Source organism: Acipenser ruthenus, chromosome 2 (genome assembly GCF_902713425.1).
Source record: "Acipenser ruthenus chromosome 2, fAciRut3.2 maternal haplotype, whole genome shotgun sequence".
Taxonomy (NCBI): Eukaryota; Metazoa; Chordata; class Actinopteri; order Acipenseriformes; family Acipenseridae; genus Acipenser; species Acipenser ruthenus.
Window position 1 is genome coordinate 86005922 of NC_081190.1, and position 16841 is coordinate 86022762.

The following is a 16841-nucleotide window of genomic DNA, read 5'->3' on the forward strand; positions in this document are numbered from 1 at the left end:
ACACATACAGTTGCAGACAAAATTATTGACACCCTTAACTAAAGATCATTCAAGACGCTTTTTTTTTTTATTTGAATTGTTGTCAAATGTGGTTACCATCGTAATTTTCCTGGGACGTCCACTTCTTTCCATCCTTTCAGTTGAATTAGTCTTCAAATACTTCTTGATTATTGTGGATTTTTGTATTAGTTATTTTTCCCCACAACGCCTTTATCGATTCCCCTGCTGCTGTAGCTGTTACTGTAACAAGTGCTTTTCTCACATCTAGATCCAACTCCTTTGTTTTGACTGCTTTGCTAAGTGCACAAACTACTTTGCTTCAGTTTCTGTGCGTGTTTTACAGCTAATGTTTTTTTTTTAATGATATTGCTAAATTGATAAGTAGAGGTTTCTAATTGATGAATAGTGTTAATAGTGACTAGCTCAATTAAGACTAACCTTAACTTACACATACTTTAATTAAAAATGTGCCAATAAGTTTGTGATCAACAAATATTATTTACTCCAATAAGGCAGTATGATTTAATATAGGTTATACAGTAGCTTCAGTGTATATTGTGAGAAATATTTAGGGACTGTCAAAAATGAAAGGAATGAACAGGTCAAAAGATTTAATCTTTAGCATTATTCATGCATGGTCTTGTACTAAATCTGCAAACAAATTTATCTTAGTTTAACCATATAACTTGTCATAAAAAAATGAAGTAATACACCCTCATTGTATATGTTGCCACTTCCTACAGTGTTTGTCAGATCATTGGCATCATCCTGGAATTTCTTAAAGCAGGTCTGCAGATTGGTTGTTGTTCCTTTATCAGTAATACTGTATATGCATTTGTTAAATATGTATGAAGCCAAATTATATCATATGCTATAAAATAAGAATGTTTCTTCCATAACTTCGAACACTCAAAAGTACAAATTTGGAACTAGAAGCAATGTGATTGTTAACCACTACATATTGTCCCTGACTTTAGTGTGTATAATGAAGCATACAGGATGTCAGATTTGTGTAAATGCTAGAGTAGAAGTCAATCTAGATCCGAGTTGTCCAGTCTTAGTGCTGGTGAACCCTTAACAGAGCACTGCATGGCGAGCAGAAATCTGAACTCAATCATTTAGTGAGTTGTGTATCAGGTGTACTAGTCAGAACCAGAAAGACATTCTCAAAAAAGGCACAACATGTTGAAAAATGTAACAAACTTTATTTTCTGTATTCTTCACAATAAAACAAGTACATGATCAGATTGCATATTTCTATTGTAATGTGCTACCCAGGACTTAATTCGTAAGCATTAGGGAAAAGTAAACTATACTGCAGGTCATCTTTGGTAAAAAGCCCCCTCACCACATCAAGGTCCTGACCTATGGAGTGGGGTGTTAGGAGCAGGTTTAACAGAACTTTAAAATGCCTTCTCACATAACCCACAAAAAAAGAAGGACTTTAAAGAGGCTGCCTGTCTAAAAATGACATTACCAATTTATTGAGACATGTGTTACCAGTAAATCATATGGACATTTCATACTCTTAACTTTTATAGTATGTAATTGTCTAACATCAGTTAATAGGAATGGAAATCAAATTTGAAATTGAAGCATTAATGTCTCAGACATGTACATGTAAAATGTGAAGTTGTTTATTACTTCAGAATTACATCTACTGTACTTTTATATTATGTTACACACACCTTATTTGGCACAATTTCACTTAAATACAGTGAATCAGCACCACCCCAGCTGGTTCAATATAACTACATTAAACAAGGTGGGTGTTAGAACTGACATCCAATTTACTTTTGATATCTCTGCCCTGGAAATACTCAAGTCAGGCAATAATTCAGTAGCTCAGAAACTAAGACTACCACACCAATTAAAAATGTCTGCTGAAAAAAATAAATTCTTCAAAATAAGCAGTTTGTGCGCTCATGAAAAATAAAAACTGAAGACAATGAGTCTTATTAACAATACATGGTAAATTATGGTAATGTTGCTTGACAGGCATTACCACATTGGAGTGTTAGTATAATATTTCTAAGCTAGAATGCTTAGTATAAAATGTACAGAAAAACATATACAGTAAAAAACAAAATAAATCTGTTACACCTTTACTTACCATAATTACCCATGTGTGTAACTGCAAATGGAGCACACATACACCTCCATACTTATGAGGTCATCTGGCTGTAGATCTTGGCACTGGCCATGGAACCATTCGCCACACCTCCCGCATTCCACCATCAGCTCCAGTGCAATCCTGTATGGTCGCCACATCACATAAAATGTACCTCTGGGAGGGGGGTTCTCTCACAGCTCGGGAAAGGAGGAAGAGATCCATCTACAAAACAAGAAAAAAGATGATCACGCATTTGCTTTTGATCATAACATAACTTGCCTCGATCACCACCCATGCAGAGTGTGAGGCAGTTTGCGATGGTAAACAGTCCACAGTCACTCCACCCCTGCTGCTGTACATGTGGCCACCCGATCCAAACTGTCTTTCCTCTGTACTGCAGCAGTGATACGACCTGGGAACGGAAATAATGGTTATTATTAATTCCCAAAGAGTCAAACACATTTAAAGTACCTTCCTCACAGCCTATGTTACTTACCGTGACCCAGTGATTGCCAGACACATTGAGAATCTGTACAAATCCCTGAGCCGGTGAGCTGAAGGAAGTCAGCTGTGTCAGGCTGGTGACAGCATACAAACCTCCCACCTGTGGGTACTGTCTACATAGCAGAGGTTGGCTGTGGTCCATCACCTTATCACCCAGCCACATGTGTTGTCCCAACAGAATAAAACAAATAACTCCTAATTCTGGGGCTTGTCCACACACCCATGAGCCGAAGTGTCCTACGTGAACTTCATTGAGAATGGCAGTCTTCTCCTCTTCATCGGTCACAACCCTACGTAGACACTCTCCGTTCTTCTCAGGGACATACAGGTACTTACCTGACAGATAAAACAAAAGGAAAGATAATACTACAGTAAATACTTCAATGAGTGGAGGTTTTTAAATGAATGTTTTTAAAAAGAATGACCTCAAACCTATTCAAAAGAATTAGAAAAGCATTCATTGTGATGCAGCCCTTAAAGACCTGACACTACTGACATGTTGTGGAAAACTGTCTCTGCCTCTTATAATGGTCATTTCTTAGTCTCCTAAGTTACATAATTGATATATAATTTCTTTCTTTAATATAAATTCTGTTTTCTGATACTAAAATGTCTGCTATTAGTTATTTAAAAATTCCAAATACCCTATGCGTGTGTGTGTGTGTGTGTGTGTGTGTGTAGAGAGAGAGATAGACAGATTTTTTTTAAATCTTTTAAACCTTTACTTATATATATATATATATATATATATATATATATATATATATATATATATATATATATATATACAGTACTGTGCAAAAGTTTTAGGCAGGTGTGAAAAAATGCTGTAAAGTAAGAATGCTTTCAAAAATAGACATGTTAATAGTTTATATTTATCAATTAACTAAATGCAAAGTGAGTGAACAGAAGAAAAATCTAAATCAAATCCATATTTGGTTTGACCACCCTTTGCCTTCAAAACAGCATCAATTCTTCTAGGTACACTTGCACAAAGTCAGGGATTTTGTAGGCATATAGTCAGGTGTATGATTAAACAATTACACCAAACAGGTGCTAATGATCATCAATTCAATATGTAGGTTGAAACACAATCATTAACTGAAACAGAAACAGCTGTGTAGGAGGAATAAAACTGGATGAGGAACAGCCAAACTCAGCTAACAAGGTGAGGTTGCTGAAGACAGTTTACTGTCAAAAGTCATACACCGTGGCAAGACTGAGCACAGTAAAAAGACACAAGGTAGTTATACTGCATCAGCAAGGTCTCTCCCAGGCAGAAATTTCAAGGCAGACAGGGGTTTCCAGATGTGCTGTCCAAGCTCTTTTGAAGAAGCACAAAGAAACGGGCAACGTTGAGGACCGTAGACGGAGTGGTCGGCCAAGGAAACTTACTGCAGCAGATGAAAGACACATCATGCTTAGTTCCCTTTGCAATCGGAAGATGTCCAGCAGTGCCATCAGCTCAGAATTGGCAGAAAACAGTGGGACCCTGGTACACCCATCTACTGTCCGGAGAAGTCTGGTCAGAAGTGGCCTTCATGGAAGACTTGCGGCCAAAAAGCCATACCTCCGACGTGGAAACAAGGCCAAGCGACTCAACTATGCACGAAAACACAGGAACTGGGGTGCAGAAAAATGGCAGCAGGTGCTCTGGACTGATGAGTCAAAATTTGAAATATTTGGCTGTAGCAGAAGGCAGTTTGTTCGCCGAAGGGCTGGAGAGCGGTACATGAATGAGTGTCTGCAGGCAACAGTGAAGCATGGTGGAGGTTCCTTGCAAGTTTGGGGCTGCATTTCTGCAAATGGAGTTGGGGATTTGGTCAGAATTAATGGTCTCCTTAATGCTGAGAAGTACAGGCAGATACTTATCCATCATGCAATACCACCAAGGAGGCATCTGATTGGCCCCAAATTTATTCTGCAGCATGACAACGACCCCAAACATACAGCGAAAGTCATTAAGAACTATCTTCAGCATAAAGAAGAACAAGGAGTCCTGGAAGTGATGGTATGGCCCCCACAGAGCCCTGATCTCAACATCATCGAGTCTGTCTGGGATTACATGAAGAGAGAGAAGCAACTGAGGCTGCCTAAATCCACAGAAGAACTGTGGTTAGTTCTCCAAGATGTTTGGGCCAACCTACCTGCCGAGTTCCTTCAAAAACTGTGTGCAAGTGTACCTAGAAGAATTGATGCTGTTTTGAAGGCAAAGGGTGGTCACACCAAATATTGATTTGATGTAGATTTTTCTTCTGTTCACTCACTTTGCATTTTGTTAATTGATAAATATAAACTATTAACATATCTATTTTTGAAAGCATTCTTACTTTACAGCATTTTTTCACACCTGCCTAAAACTTTTGCACAGTACTGTATATATGTATATATATATATATATATATATATATATATATATATATATATATATATATATATATATATATATATATATATCGTGTATCTGAGTAATGGGTATCCGAGTGCTGACTGTATAACCTCCAGCACCCACTCCCCCTGGAGCAACCAACAGCAGCTGTACCCCTCCTTAAAGGGTTAATAAACAGCCCCCTTTCCTGGATGACCTGTCAAGAATACACCTCCTTTCTAAGGTACTGTATCAGTTCCAGGTCCACCTTCAGAAAAACTCAATTAGGTGACAGTTCAGCATAGAGATTGCCTTAATAGGAATGTGCTGTCTTTTTTCCTGCTACAGATAGGGTTTGCGTTTCCTTGCTCATCAGCATGATAAATGTGTTAGCACTGGGTCTCACACTGGTCTCCCTTGAATGACTCCGGATTTTATTTAAAGTGTTTCCAGCAAGTGATAGAAGTCAGACTGTGTTTATGAGCAGACAAGACAAGCAATTTGATTGTTTCTTGTTTCACTTTTTGTACAGTAAAACCTTCCTCCTCTTTAGTCCAAATATGCTTCTGTAGACCGCAGTGTAACATCACCAAAAATATTGGAGCAACTGCAGTCCCAAACATATCATGTCTATGTTAAATGACCTCTACTAAGAACAACATGCTGTAAACCACAACACCCTTTTTAAAAACAAAACTAATAAATATATATCTGCTTTTGCGTTCTTATATTTTCCCAGAGCTTGATATTGGATCTGTCACAATTGCTGATTGGAATTACCAGCATATCTATTCTATTTTCAATGCTTTGCAGAACATACCCCAGATGATATCGCAGTGCCCATGAAATCCCATTGCATAAATAATGTGCAGAATTTTCGAGCTATGGACTGGCTAAAGATCAATCTAAATATATAATGATATATTTAGTGCTGTGATCATGAGCAGGCACTCTTAAGTGGGGTTAAACTAGGCAATAAACGCCCGGCCACCAGTAGTTCAGCAACATGGGTATCATTGCTGTACAATATTTAGGGAGCATAAGGGTACGAGTGGGGTAAAACGGGCAACAAATGACCCACCCCTATAATTCTGCTTTAATTTATCTGTCCCAATGAATGTTGGGGTTTGTTTATATGCCACAAATAAATTTGTATATACGTTTTATATGTTTAACCACTTTGGCCAAAGCTGCAGTGAAATGTTCGTTTGCATGGTGTGTGTGTGTATAGAGAGAGAGAGAGAGAGAGAGAGAGAGAGAGAGAGAGAGAGAGAGAGAGAGAGAGAGAGAGAGAGAGAGAGAGAGAGAGAGAGAGAGAGAGAGAGAGAGAGAGAGAGAGAGAGAGTCGCGCTGTATTGTTCTGACTCGCAAGCAAAACTTGGACAGCACAGTAATATGCTACGTTTTCGTGGGCGGGGTCAAACACTTCATTAAAAAAAAAAACAACTGTAAGATTGACTTTATTACAGTGCTGCAGCACGAAGGGCAGGACACAAAGGGTCCGAGATCTATAAAAAGAAATAATAAAACCAAAAAAAAAAAGAAAACATGTTGGCACTTTTCGCTTTGCTCTTTGCGCTCTCCTATGTGATACCTGGCCAGGGTTCTCTGGGTTGTGCTCCGTGCCAACCTTCGCTCTGTGCCTCTCTCCCGGCTGAAGGCTGTCCAGCGGGCTCGGTCCTGGATTCTTGCGACTGCTGTTCGGTTTGTGCAGCCGGGCAGGGAGAGCCCTGCGGGGGGCGAGGAGGCGCGGGTCGCTGTGCTGCCGGGATGGAGTGTGTGAAGGTCGGTAAATCAAACAAGCGAAAAGCCGGTGTTTGTGCTTGCAAGAATGCTTACGAAGTGTGCGGCAGTGATGGGGTCACCTACACCAACGACTGTGAGCTGAGAGCTGCAAGTATACAAGCTAAAAATACGAAGCAGGCTGAAATAACTCAGCTACATAAAGGACTTTGTGAACGAGGTAAAATGTACTTTTTAATTTTTTTATTAGCTACTCTAAACAACATTTAATCACGCCTGCTTTAAACAAATTCCACATTTATACGCATACACGCCTTAATCAGAACTTGAGATAACGACAGCATTGAGTACCCTCCAACCTTGAACAATTTACAGCAGAATGAAATGCAATCTTTTTTAATATTAACAACATTTCAACACAACGTGTCCAAACATATTTTATGTTTCAAATGGATACATTATATACCTTGAAACAATACCATTTTTTAAGAATGTTATGAGGAAAGAAACATTTGCCAAAATAAATAAATAAATAGATTTTGGAGTCCCATGACTTATGTTATGTATGTTCATTTAGAGTGAGGCATACACGCCTTAACTGTCTTAAAAGTTGTAAGAAGAAGTAACACTAAATACGACCAAACAAACAAACAAAAAAAACACACCAAGTGTGGGGGTGGAGGAGGCAATTCTGTGTTCTACTTTCCAGAGGAACGTTTTTAAGTGTGTCCAACATAAAGTGATTTTTGTTAATAATGTATTGGTATTTGCAGTGTTGCACACATATATGGGTTTTAAAAGTCACCAAGGACAGCAGAGTTATAATTCAAATGGAATCCCAGGCTTCGTTTTGTACAGTTTTCGTCATGGTGAAGGTAGAGCAAAGTGTAATACAGAAAAGCAAAGAAAACAAAAAGAAGTATTGCAAAACATGGTATGGTATAATATATATATATATATATATATATATATATATATATATATATATATATATATATATATATATATATATATATATATATATATATATATATATATATATATCGGAAATGCAAAGTATTAGTTTGGGAAACTACAAAACTTTTTGGGGAGGATATATACAAATAAGAGAGAACAGTGTTAGTGGTTTTCTTTATTATTTTTTTTGGGGGACAGTATGTGCAGAATGTTTTTCACTATCTAAATAGCCAACATAAACACTGTGTAATCTGGAATGTAAGTGACTTTAGTTTTGGCCTTAAGAATTGTACTGATTCTACTTAACTTCTCTGTTTAAAAAAAAGAAAAAAAAAGATTGTATTATTTTTTAAGGAATATTTTGTAGTGAAATTCTCCCCTTGGTCTGGGGGTCCTTGAGCAGGCCAGCTAGCAAGCTAAATAGGGCAGTTAGTGGACGAAAAACATCATCCGGAGCACAACTACAGCATTTTTAAGTTGAGCGTGCAGGGTAAAGCAGGTTCCTGTTAGAATAATACATTATCATATCAGTACTTAATTCCTTCACACATCAGAAAAAGTTCCCACTTGCAGAGTTCGTCTCTAGGGTTGCGTGGGCTCACCACTATTACACTAGACTTCATACAGTCATTCAAAAAGGTGCGACTCCTGCTACCGCAGAATCATTACAATGTGTTACAACAAGTACTACTTTGGGCATTCATCAAAAGGTTTGAATTAGTTTGCCTCCACAGATGCAGTGGTATCTCAGATGTTTCAGTCGGAATGGACCTGGGGCAAGGCATTTATTCCGCATTTTGCTCTACTCAGACCTGTTGCTCACTAAGTATCTTCGTATCCATGATTAGACAATTGACCCATTATCAAATAAATACAAATTAGACTGGGACAACCTTCAGGAATTCAAAAATATATAGTTGGAGGTTTTTGTGTGGGGTAAAATGTCCCATTTCCTGCTCTTCATTTGTTCACTGAAATATACATATTCATAAATATTTATATTGAATAGAGATTTTAATAATGCCCCCCCCCCCCCGCTGTTGTGATATCTTGGTAAGCAATATCTTGCACCCCCACACCATTTGTACTCACATTATATGTAAACGGTTTAATTCGTCTCTCATGTCTATACTTTATACAGGGATGTCCAATGACTGGCTCATTGAGCTCCACAGTATGGGATCCCATTCGAGTCTCTGTGGGTTTGAAAAGACTGTAAGCGTAATTGGTAGTCTTTGGTAGAAGAAGAAGAACAAGGTTTAAACATGACCCATGCTTAATGAGAACAAACATATTGAAACTGTCTTAGTTCAGTCTGGTTAAACGTACTATTCAGACAGTTACTTAGTTTTAAAAATGTATTTTATGTTTTATTTATTTATTTTCATTTAGGTTAATGTTATCACCAATTCCATTACTTTAGGGTATACAACTTGTCATATCTTATCTTGGGATAGATGGACTTCATTCTTGATCTTGTGTACTGTTTAAACTCGCCATTTTAAAGGAGAGTTTTTATAAATTAATAGATGGTTCATTGGCAAGCTAGAAACTGATTTGCTTCATTTAATAATTCCAAAAAACACATTCCTATTGTCTGAACAGACATGCAGTCTGACAAATTCAGCCTTCAGGCATTTCAAAAACTGAAGGACATGCTTGTTGATTTAAATAGTTCTGGAGCACTTACAAAGACATAATTTAGACTGTTGTTGTAAGCCAAAGCTTGCGTGTTTAGTTCTGTGAACCATAATGAAATTGGCTTTGTGGACACGACTAATTCTAGCAACATGCCAAACATGGATTAGCCTCTGGATTTTGTTAATCAGAAAGTAGCCCTGTAAGCAAAAAGCTCAGCAGAGCACAGCCTGGTACAAACCATTTTAATTTGCTGGCAGGCTTTAATATGGTACTGAAGGCAGAATATGATTACAACGTTGGCAATAATTGAAACATTACAATAAAGTAAAATCTCACTTTAAAGCAAGTAAAACCCTCAGCAAAGTTTATTAATTCATTTTGCATGGTGATTTTGCAGTTTTCCCATGCCTTTCCTATTGTTATACTATGCATTTACCATAGTCTATCATGGTTTGCCGTACCTCTCTAGGATTTACAGTGCTTGTGTATGCTTCATCACGTTAATGTGGGAAGCTTTTATAAAGGAAAGGCAGCCTCACAATTAATTAAAGCCTTTTTTGCTAATATTGATGACAGTGAAAAATCACCTAATATTAAGGCCACAATACTAGCCTTTTGCAGCTTTCACCTCTGGAGTCCTGTGTCCCTGTTAAACATTATTCTGTCCACATCAGAAAACCACCACAACATTCCAAACTGTTTCCAGAGCACTAAAACACCATATACATTAAATAAACAAATACATAAATACCCTGCAATGTACTATGCTTCATTAGGGATGCCTCCCCTCCCTGTAGGAGGCAGGTAATAGTGCGTGGAGTGTAAACATGTATGACATGCTAAACACATACCAGAATTCATTCAATGAACTCACAATGGACCAGCAGCACTGAGCTGTGGAGCAAGACTACATAAAGGTTTTAATAGGGGGACCATTGGTATGCAGGTATGTGACTTTTAGTTAATCAGTGATAGTAAGAAAACAGCTTTTGACAGAAAATAGGTTCTACAACATATGCTAGAGATAGAACTTAAAATGGGAGCACGTTTTCTAAGCAGTTTCTAGCTTGCCAATGAATCATCCATTAATTTATCAAAGCTCTCCTTTGAAATGAATAGAGCAAATCATTGATCAGATTAGATGAGAGGTAGTTTTTGTTTACTCGTGCGTTAGCTAACAACTAGAGTCTAGTGTGTAAAAATACATTTTAACCATGGTCTACATATATATATATATATATATATATATATATATATATATATATATATATATATATATACAGTGCCTTGCAAAAGTTTTCAGACCCCTGACCAATTCTCTCATATTACTGAATTACAAATGGTACATTGAAATTTCGTTCTGGTTGATATTTTATTTTAAAACACTGAAACTCAAAATCAATTATTGTAAGGTGACATTGATTTTATGTTGGGAAATATTTTTAAGAAAAATAAAAAACTGAAATATCTTGCTTGCATAAGTATTCAACCCCTGTGCTGTGGAAGCTCCCAGTTTACACCGATGAAAGAAATTGCCTTAACGAGGACACAATTACCTTACCATTGGCTTCCACCTGTGAACCATTAAAGTTGCTGTCACATTTTCTGGATAAAAACCCCACTGTTGAAGGATCATTGGTCAGGCTGTGAATCTGAAGGAAAATGAAGACCAAAGAGCATTCTACAGAAGTTAGAGATAAAGTAATACAAATGCATAGATTAGGGAAAGGGTACAAAATAATATCCAAGTGTTTGGATATCCCAGTGAGCACAGTTGGATCAATAATCAGGAAGTGGAAGCTGCATCACACCACCCAGGCACTGCCAAGAAAAGGCCGTCCCTCAAAACTCAGCGCTCAAATTGCAGTCCACAAGCGCCGTCCAACAAACCTGGAGCAAATCTGCCAAGAAGAATGGGCCAAAATTACTCCGACACTGTGTGCAAAGCTGGTACATGCTTACCCCAAAAGACTTAAAGCTGTTATTCCAGCGAAAGGTGGCTCTACCAAATATTAATGTGTGGGGGTTGAATACTTATGCAAGCAACATACTTATGTTTTTTATTTTTCTTAAATATTTCCCAACATAAAACCAATGTCACCTTACAATAATTGATTTTGAGTTTCAGTGTTTTAAAATAAAATATCAACCAGAACGAAATTTCAATGTACCATTTGTAATTCAGTAATATGAGAGAATTGGTCAGGGGTCTGAATATATATATATATATTCATTCAATCAAAGCAACTGTACTAAAAGCATGGTTTATGTTTGACAGCGCCCTCTGTTGTAACTCCTCCAAAGGAAATCTGGAATGTGACAGGAGCTCAAGTTTATCTGAGTTGTGAAGTTATTGGAATCCCCACTCCAGTTCTTACCTGGAAGAAGGTTAGTAACTCAATCACACAAGGTCAAACAGTTTAGAAAGTTAGTCTTGATTTTTACCTCATAACATAGATCTTTATGAAAGCAATGTTAATGTTCAAATAACATCAAATGTACTATTGCACCCTTTTATTCTTTGATGGGTAAACTGTGTTTTCTGCCGTTAGCGAACCAAATCAAGAACTATGAAAACTGTTTGAGTTTGGCTTTCTTTAACAGTCACAGTGTTACCCGGTCTGACAGTGCTATTATTTCCACATCCTGCTTATTGCAAGTGATATAACCCAGAGTGAATATCAGAGGTAAACAAGGATAGAAAATCTAGCACCAGAAAAAGAAAACTATGAAAACCAGCGACACACAAATATTTCCAAGAACATAATGCTGAATGATCTACCTACTAAAAAACAACCTTTGAGTGAGTCTGCTACAATCATTTGCACACCCTAGTTTGAAGGCATACTCTAAGTGTGACTGCCTGTGGTGCTGTCTAACAGAGGTGCTGCAGCTGCCTCAAAACCTAGCAGCATGTTATCATGCACACTCAATTACAAAGACTGAACATTCTTAGACGGTGCTGGCAGGTGTTCTTGCAAGCTAGTACATAACATAAAGACATCTAGAACAGTGGGGACCTGACAACTGACGATGAATATTGCAGAACCTATATTTTTCTAAATTGGTTTCCCTACTGTAAGTATTAAGATCCATTAGAATTAAAGCATTTGCCTAAATTTAAGGAAAATCACCAAAACTCACTAATTTAAAAAAAAACATTTACCCTTTGAACAACATTTTTTCAACTTAATTGTGGATAATAGCATTGCCATTAGCAGACAACACAAGATTGGAGTTCAAATGACACTAGTATTGACATTGTACCATGGTATTGTACTGCAATGAATCACTAGTGTGTGTTAGTTCATATGCCTTGGTGATCATTTGTTAATATCGTCCATCACTGCCTGTCTCAGATATGCTGAGTGTCCAGTTAATCATGCTATACCCATATGCAGATTTCTAGACTTCTATCTTCTTATTAGTTTAAACCTTATTTAGGTGATACAACATTAATAATTTGTTCAAATACAAAGATATTAAGAATTTCTGGAAAAGGAGTCCCCAGGTAGCTCACATGGTGAAGTTGTGGTTTTGTGCAGGGTGAGTCACACATCCAGCTGTGGCAAGTTGCCGGTTCCACAGGGAGCGTTGCATTGGCCTGGTTAGGGAGGCAAAATTGACAGGGATTGTTTCTCCTCACTGCACTATAGCAGACAATACTGGAAAGGCTCCCGGTGAGATAAGGCAGACACCTGTAAGTGTTCATGGCCACTTACGATATGCATTAAAGAATTTGGAAAAAACCTATAACAAGACATAGTACTGGAGTATGCCCTGATGTTATTTGCCAAACAAGTGTAAGAATTTTTGCCTGTGAACATAAAAACATAAGAAAGTTTACAAACGAGAGGAGGCCATTCGGCCCATCTTGCTTGTTTGGTTGTTAGTAGCTTATTGATACCAGAATCTCATCAAGCAGCTTCTTGAAGGATCCCAGGGTGTCAGCTTCAACAACATTACTGGGGAGTTGGTTCCAGACCCTCACAATTCTCTGTGTAAAAAAGTGCCTCCTATTTTCTGTTCTGAACTTCTGTACCTCCCTTGATTTAAATTCATGTTGCCCTGGCCTTGTAAGGAGTGACTGGCTAGCACTTGTTTTTGCATAAATTGTTTCTGCTTAATAAGCCGTTTTGAGCAAACCATAATCAAACCAATTGAAACACACTATTGGAACACGTAGGTTGTTTCTGATAAACACACACCTTGTGTGGGGCAGTGTACTTATGCTTTCCAGTTAAATGGTGAAAAGTGAGAAATCATTGAAACTGTCTGTGTTTAATGTAATATCTGACTCAACGCAGGGTTAATGAACTCTTAAAATTAAGCTGTACAAAGCTGGTGCACATCAGCAGTTTGCAATCACCAGTCTTGTTGTTTGACCTTGTGATGCGTGGGTATAGCACTATACTGCCTGTGAGAATTGAGCAAAACTCATAGCATTGTTCTCAAATGTAACTTCTTGTTATCTAGATTTCTGCTGACATTGGTAAAGTGGAAAAGAAACTCAAATGTAACTTTGAATGTGCTTTGTATCATGCTAGGGAAATAATACCAAATTTGGTCAAGGAAATTACATAAGCTAGCTGTATATCTGTTCTGTACAAAGTAATTTCTTTGGGTCAGCTCAGCTCACATCTACACTGATGGCGGATCAGAAACTAACATCACTGATGCCATGAAAGCTCAGCTCAGCTCAGAAGTAAATAACATCTACACTGATGCCAGCTCAGAACACCATCAACCGAGACTTGTATGTGAGATCACTGATGTATCACCTGATTTGCTTTGTTACTGCTTGCATTTTGATTCCTGAATAAACTATTTTTGAGTAACTTTACCTGAAGAAGATTGAATTATTTTTAAGAAGAAATCAAACCTCTTACACAAGTCAGACTGTTGTTGTATCAAACAGGTTGTGGAAACCAAAAAAGGCATAGAGAAGATGGAGTTGCTGCCTGGTGATCGTGACAACCTTGCGATACAGACCCGCGGTGGACCTCAAAAACATGAAGTTACTGGCTGGGTATTGGTGAGTATTGCTTTCAATCTACAGATGGTACTTACAGTAGAAAAGTATTTGAAGAAAAAAAAAAAAAAAACATCTGTGCTGGGCCAGTCAAGGTTATGTACCTCGAGTGTGAAGCTGTTTTTTTTTCCAGATTGTGTATCTGGCATTGTGATAAATAACAGAAGCAGAGATCTACTTTAATGATGTAAATCCACTTTAAAGGATCGCAGTATTAAGATATTAAAATAGACTCTGCTTGTTCTGCTTTTACATTAAAGCAAATGATATAGCCCAACACATCACACTAAACCCAAAACGTGAGACTTTCATAAAGAACAAAGACTTTGAACATAATTCTGAATGATTTAATTAGCATCATGTGAAAAGCTCCTTGTTGCCGAGTTGATATGCATCCCCCAGAACGTGACAGGAAATGTTTAGCTCCATTAATGACTGGAAAACTGGCCCCCTTTATCTCTGGAATGAGTTCAAGTGCATGGAATGAAATTCTGTAAACAAGCCCTTTAAACAAGTTTCATTCTGGGGATGCAGCTGCACAGAATGGCATGGAGATTAATGTTGAGCATGTACAGCACAGCAGAAAGTTCAAACAGTGGAATATTTAAGAATCTTCAGTAAACCTTTTGGTGTCTAGGGCAAAGGGTATGATATTAACAGTTTTTTAGGATTACTATATATTACGGTCGTTCATTTGGGACAGTGGGAAAAAAATAGAAATGTGTTATATTGAGATAAATCAAACCAGTCAGGTTCATGAGACAAATCTCAGGATCTAGACATATATTCTTTATTTTCATTTTTTCTCAGTGAGCGCCATAATATATACACACACGCTACCATTTAGTTTTTTAGTTAGGACTGCATTTTAACCCTTTCCTGCCGTGTCCAAAATATTTGCAATTGAGAAGATAGACATTAACTAGATATTGAAACATACCCAGGGCAGTAAAGGGTTATATATATAGAGATTGTAAGTTCCATCCGTAAGTATAGTAAGTGAGACTGTCTGTACAGCAAACAGTAGCCTCTCCCAATTTTATTTGAGTAATACTAGATGTATCTACAAGTTGCTCTGGAGACTGTCTCTTACTGGAATAGAGAAGCCAACTTCCTGCACCTTGGATCTGAACTGTCAATTCCAAAACAGCTCAAATTATCTTTCTCGGTTACAAAAATAAGAAATCAGCTTACTTTTTAAAAAAGTAACGGGTTTGTTTTTTTCCCCCCAGATCTCTCCACTCACCAAGAATGAGGCTGGTGGATATGAATGCCATGCTTTGAATTCCAAAGGGGTGGCAATGGCTTCTGGACGTATTAATGTTGTGGATTCACTTGATGAGATTCCATCTAGCAAAAGCAAGTAAACTTACTATTAATAACTCACTTTTGTATGTATATATAGAAACGGCTCATTACATGTATATACATTTCTGCCAATTCAGGACATTTTCATGTTAGATATAAAAATATAGCTATTTATAAAAAAAAAAAAAAAAAAAAAGTGATTTAAGTGAATTTCAATCAAGTGGTTTCAACAGTTGTTGTTCACTCATTAAGTTTTAACTTTGTTTAATTATTACGTTTCCCATATAGGTCCTGTGGAAGAACTTTAAAGTGAAGTAGGTTCTCACAAGTAGCACCAGACAGGATCAGGAATAAATAAAAGCCTGCTACTCTTCACATCTGTCCAGCATAGCGATCTTGTCAAGATGCAGCTGCTGAAAATCTTCACAGCACTTAAAGCTAGAATCTTAAAGCTTGTATTTTCTATTAAAATATTATGTATGCTTTAAAAAAACAAACCCATCTATCAATGAGAATGTTAAAAGGGACAAACATTTCATTTTGACGCATGTTTTACCTACGAATTTATGATTGTGTTTAAAGTTACTACTAAGGAAGTTATAATTGTTATACTTTCAGATTTAAGCTGAAACCAATTTAGAAAACACTATAGTGTAGTCACAATGATAATACATATTACATGCTTTTGTTATAAGGTTTAAATATTTAACCTTTACAGTGTTTATATAAAAAATGTACACTAATAAACTATATTCTTTGAATCCTATTTAAATTGGGTAATATTGACAAAACCAAGTACACCAAAACACACACAGGCAAATTGCTGTTTCATTTCTCACTTCATTCTGAAGTATTAGTTATAGGACGATCTGATTATAGCTATTAACCGGAGTGGAATGGTTCGCCAGCGCCACAGTTGCTTTCCCTTGAAGCCCTAATACTGTACAAGCCAACGCCTTCCTAAGATTACTGTAGACGGGCAAAGACATGCAACCCTGAGACAAAAGCTTTTATGTTACTTTGTAGTGTACATATTTGACAAGTATTTTTGTTTGTTTGTTTTACTGTGAAATGTCCAAAAAAGCAGCAGTTAAAAAAAAAGTTTTTTGATTAGAAGGTTCACCTTACTTTACAATCAAACCATGTATGAATAATTCAGTCAAGACAGAATTCGA

The 16841-nt window shown here is 37.2% G+C and overlaps 1 protein-coding gene across 1 annotated transcript; it reads left to right on the forward strand.

Annotated features, from left to right (window-relative positions):
- The first annotated feature begins 6442 nt into the window (after window positions 1-6442).
- igfbp7 (insulin-like growth factor binding protein 7) lies at window positions 6443-16432 on the forward strand. Its single transcript, XM_034013827.3, has 5 exons — window positions 6443-6948; window positions 11605-11714; window positions 14245-14361; window positions 15591-15717; window positions 15955-16432. The coding sequence occupies exons 1-5, from the start codon at window positions 6534-6536 to the stop codon at window positions 15972-15974; spliced, it is 789 nt and encodes a 262-aa protein (XP_033869718.3). The 5' UTR covers window positions 6443-6533; the 3' UTR covers window positions 15975-16432.
- The last annotated feature ends 409 nt before the right edge of the window (window positions 16433-16841 follow it).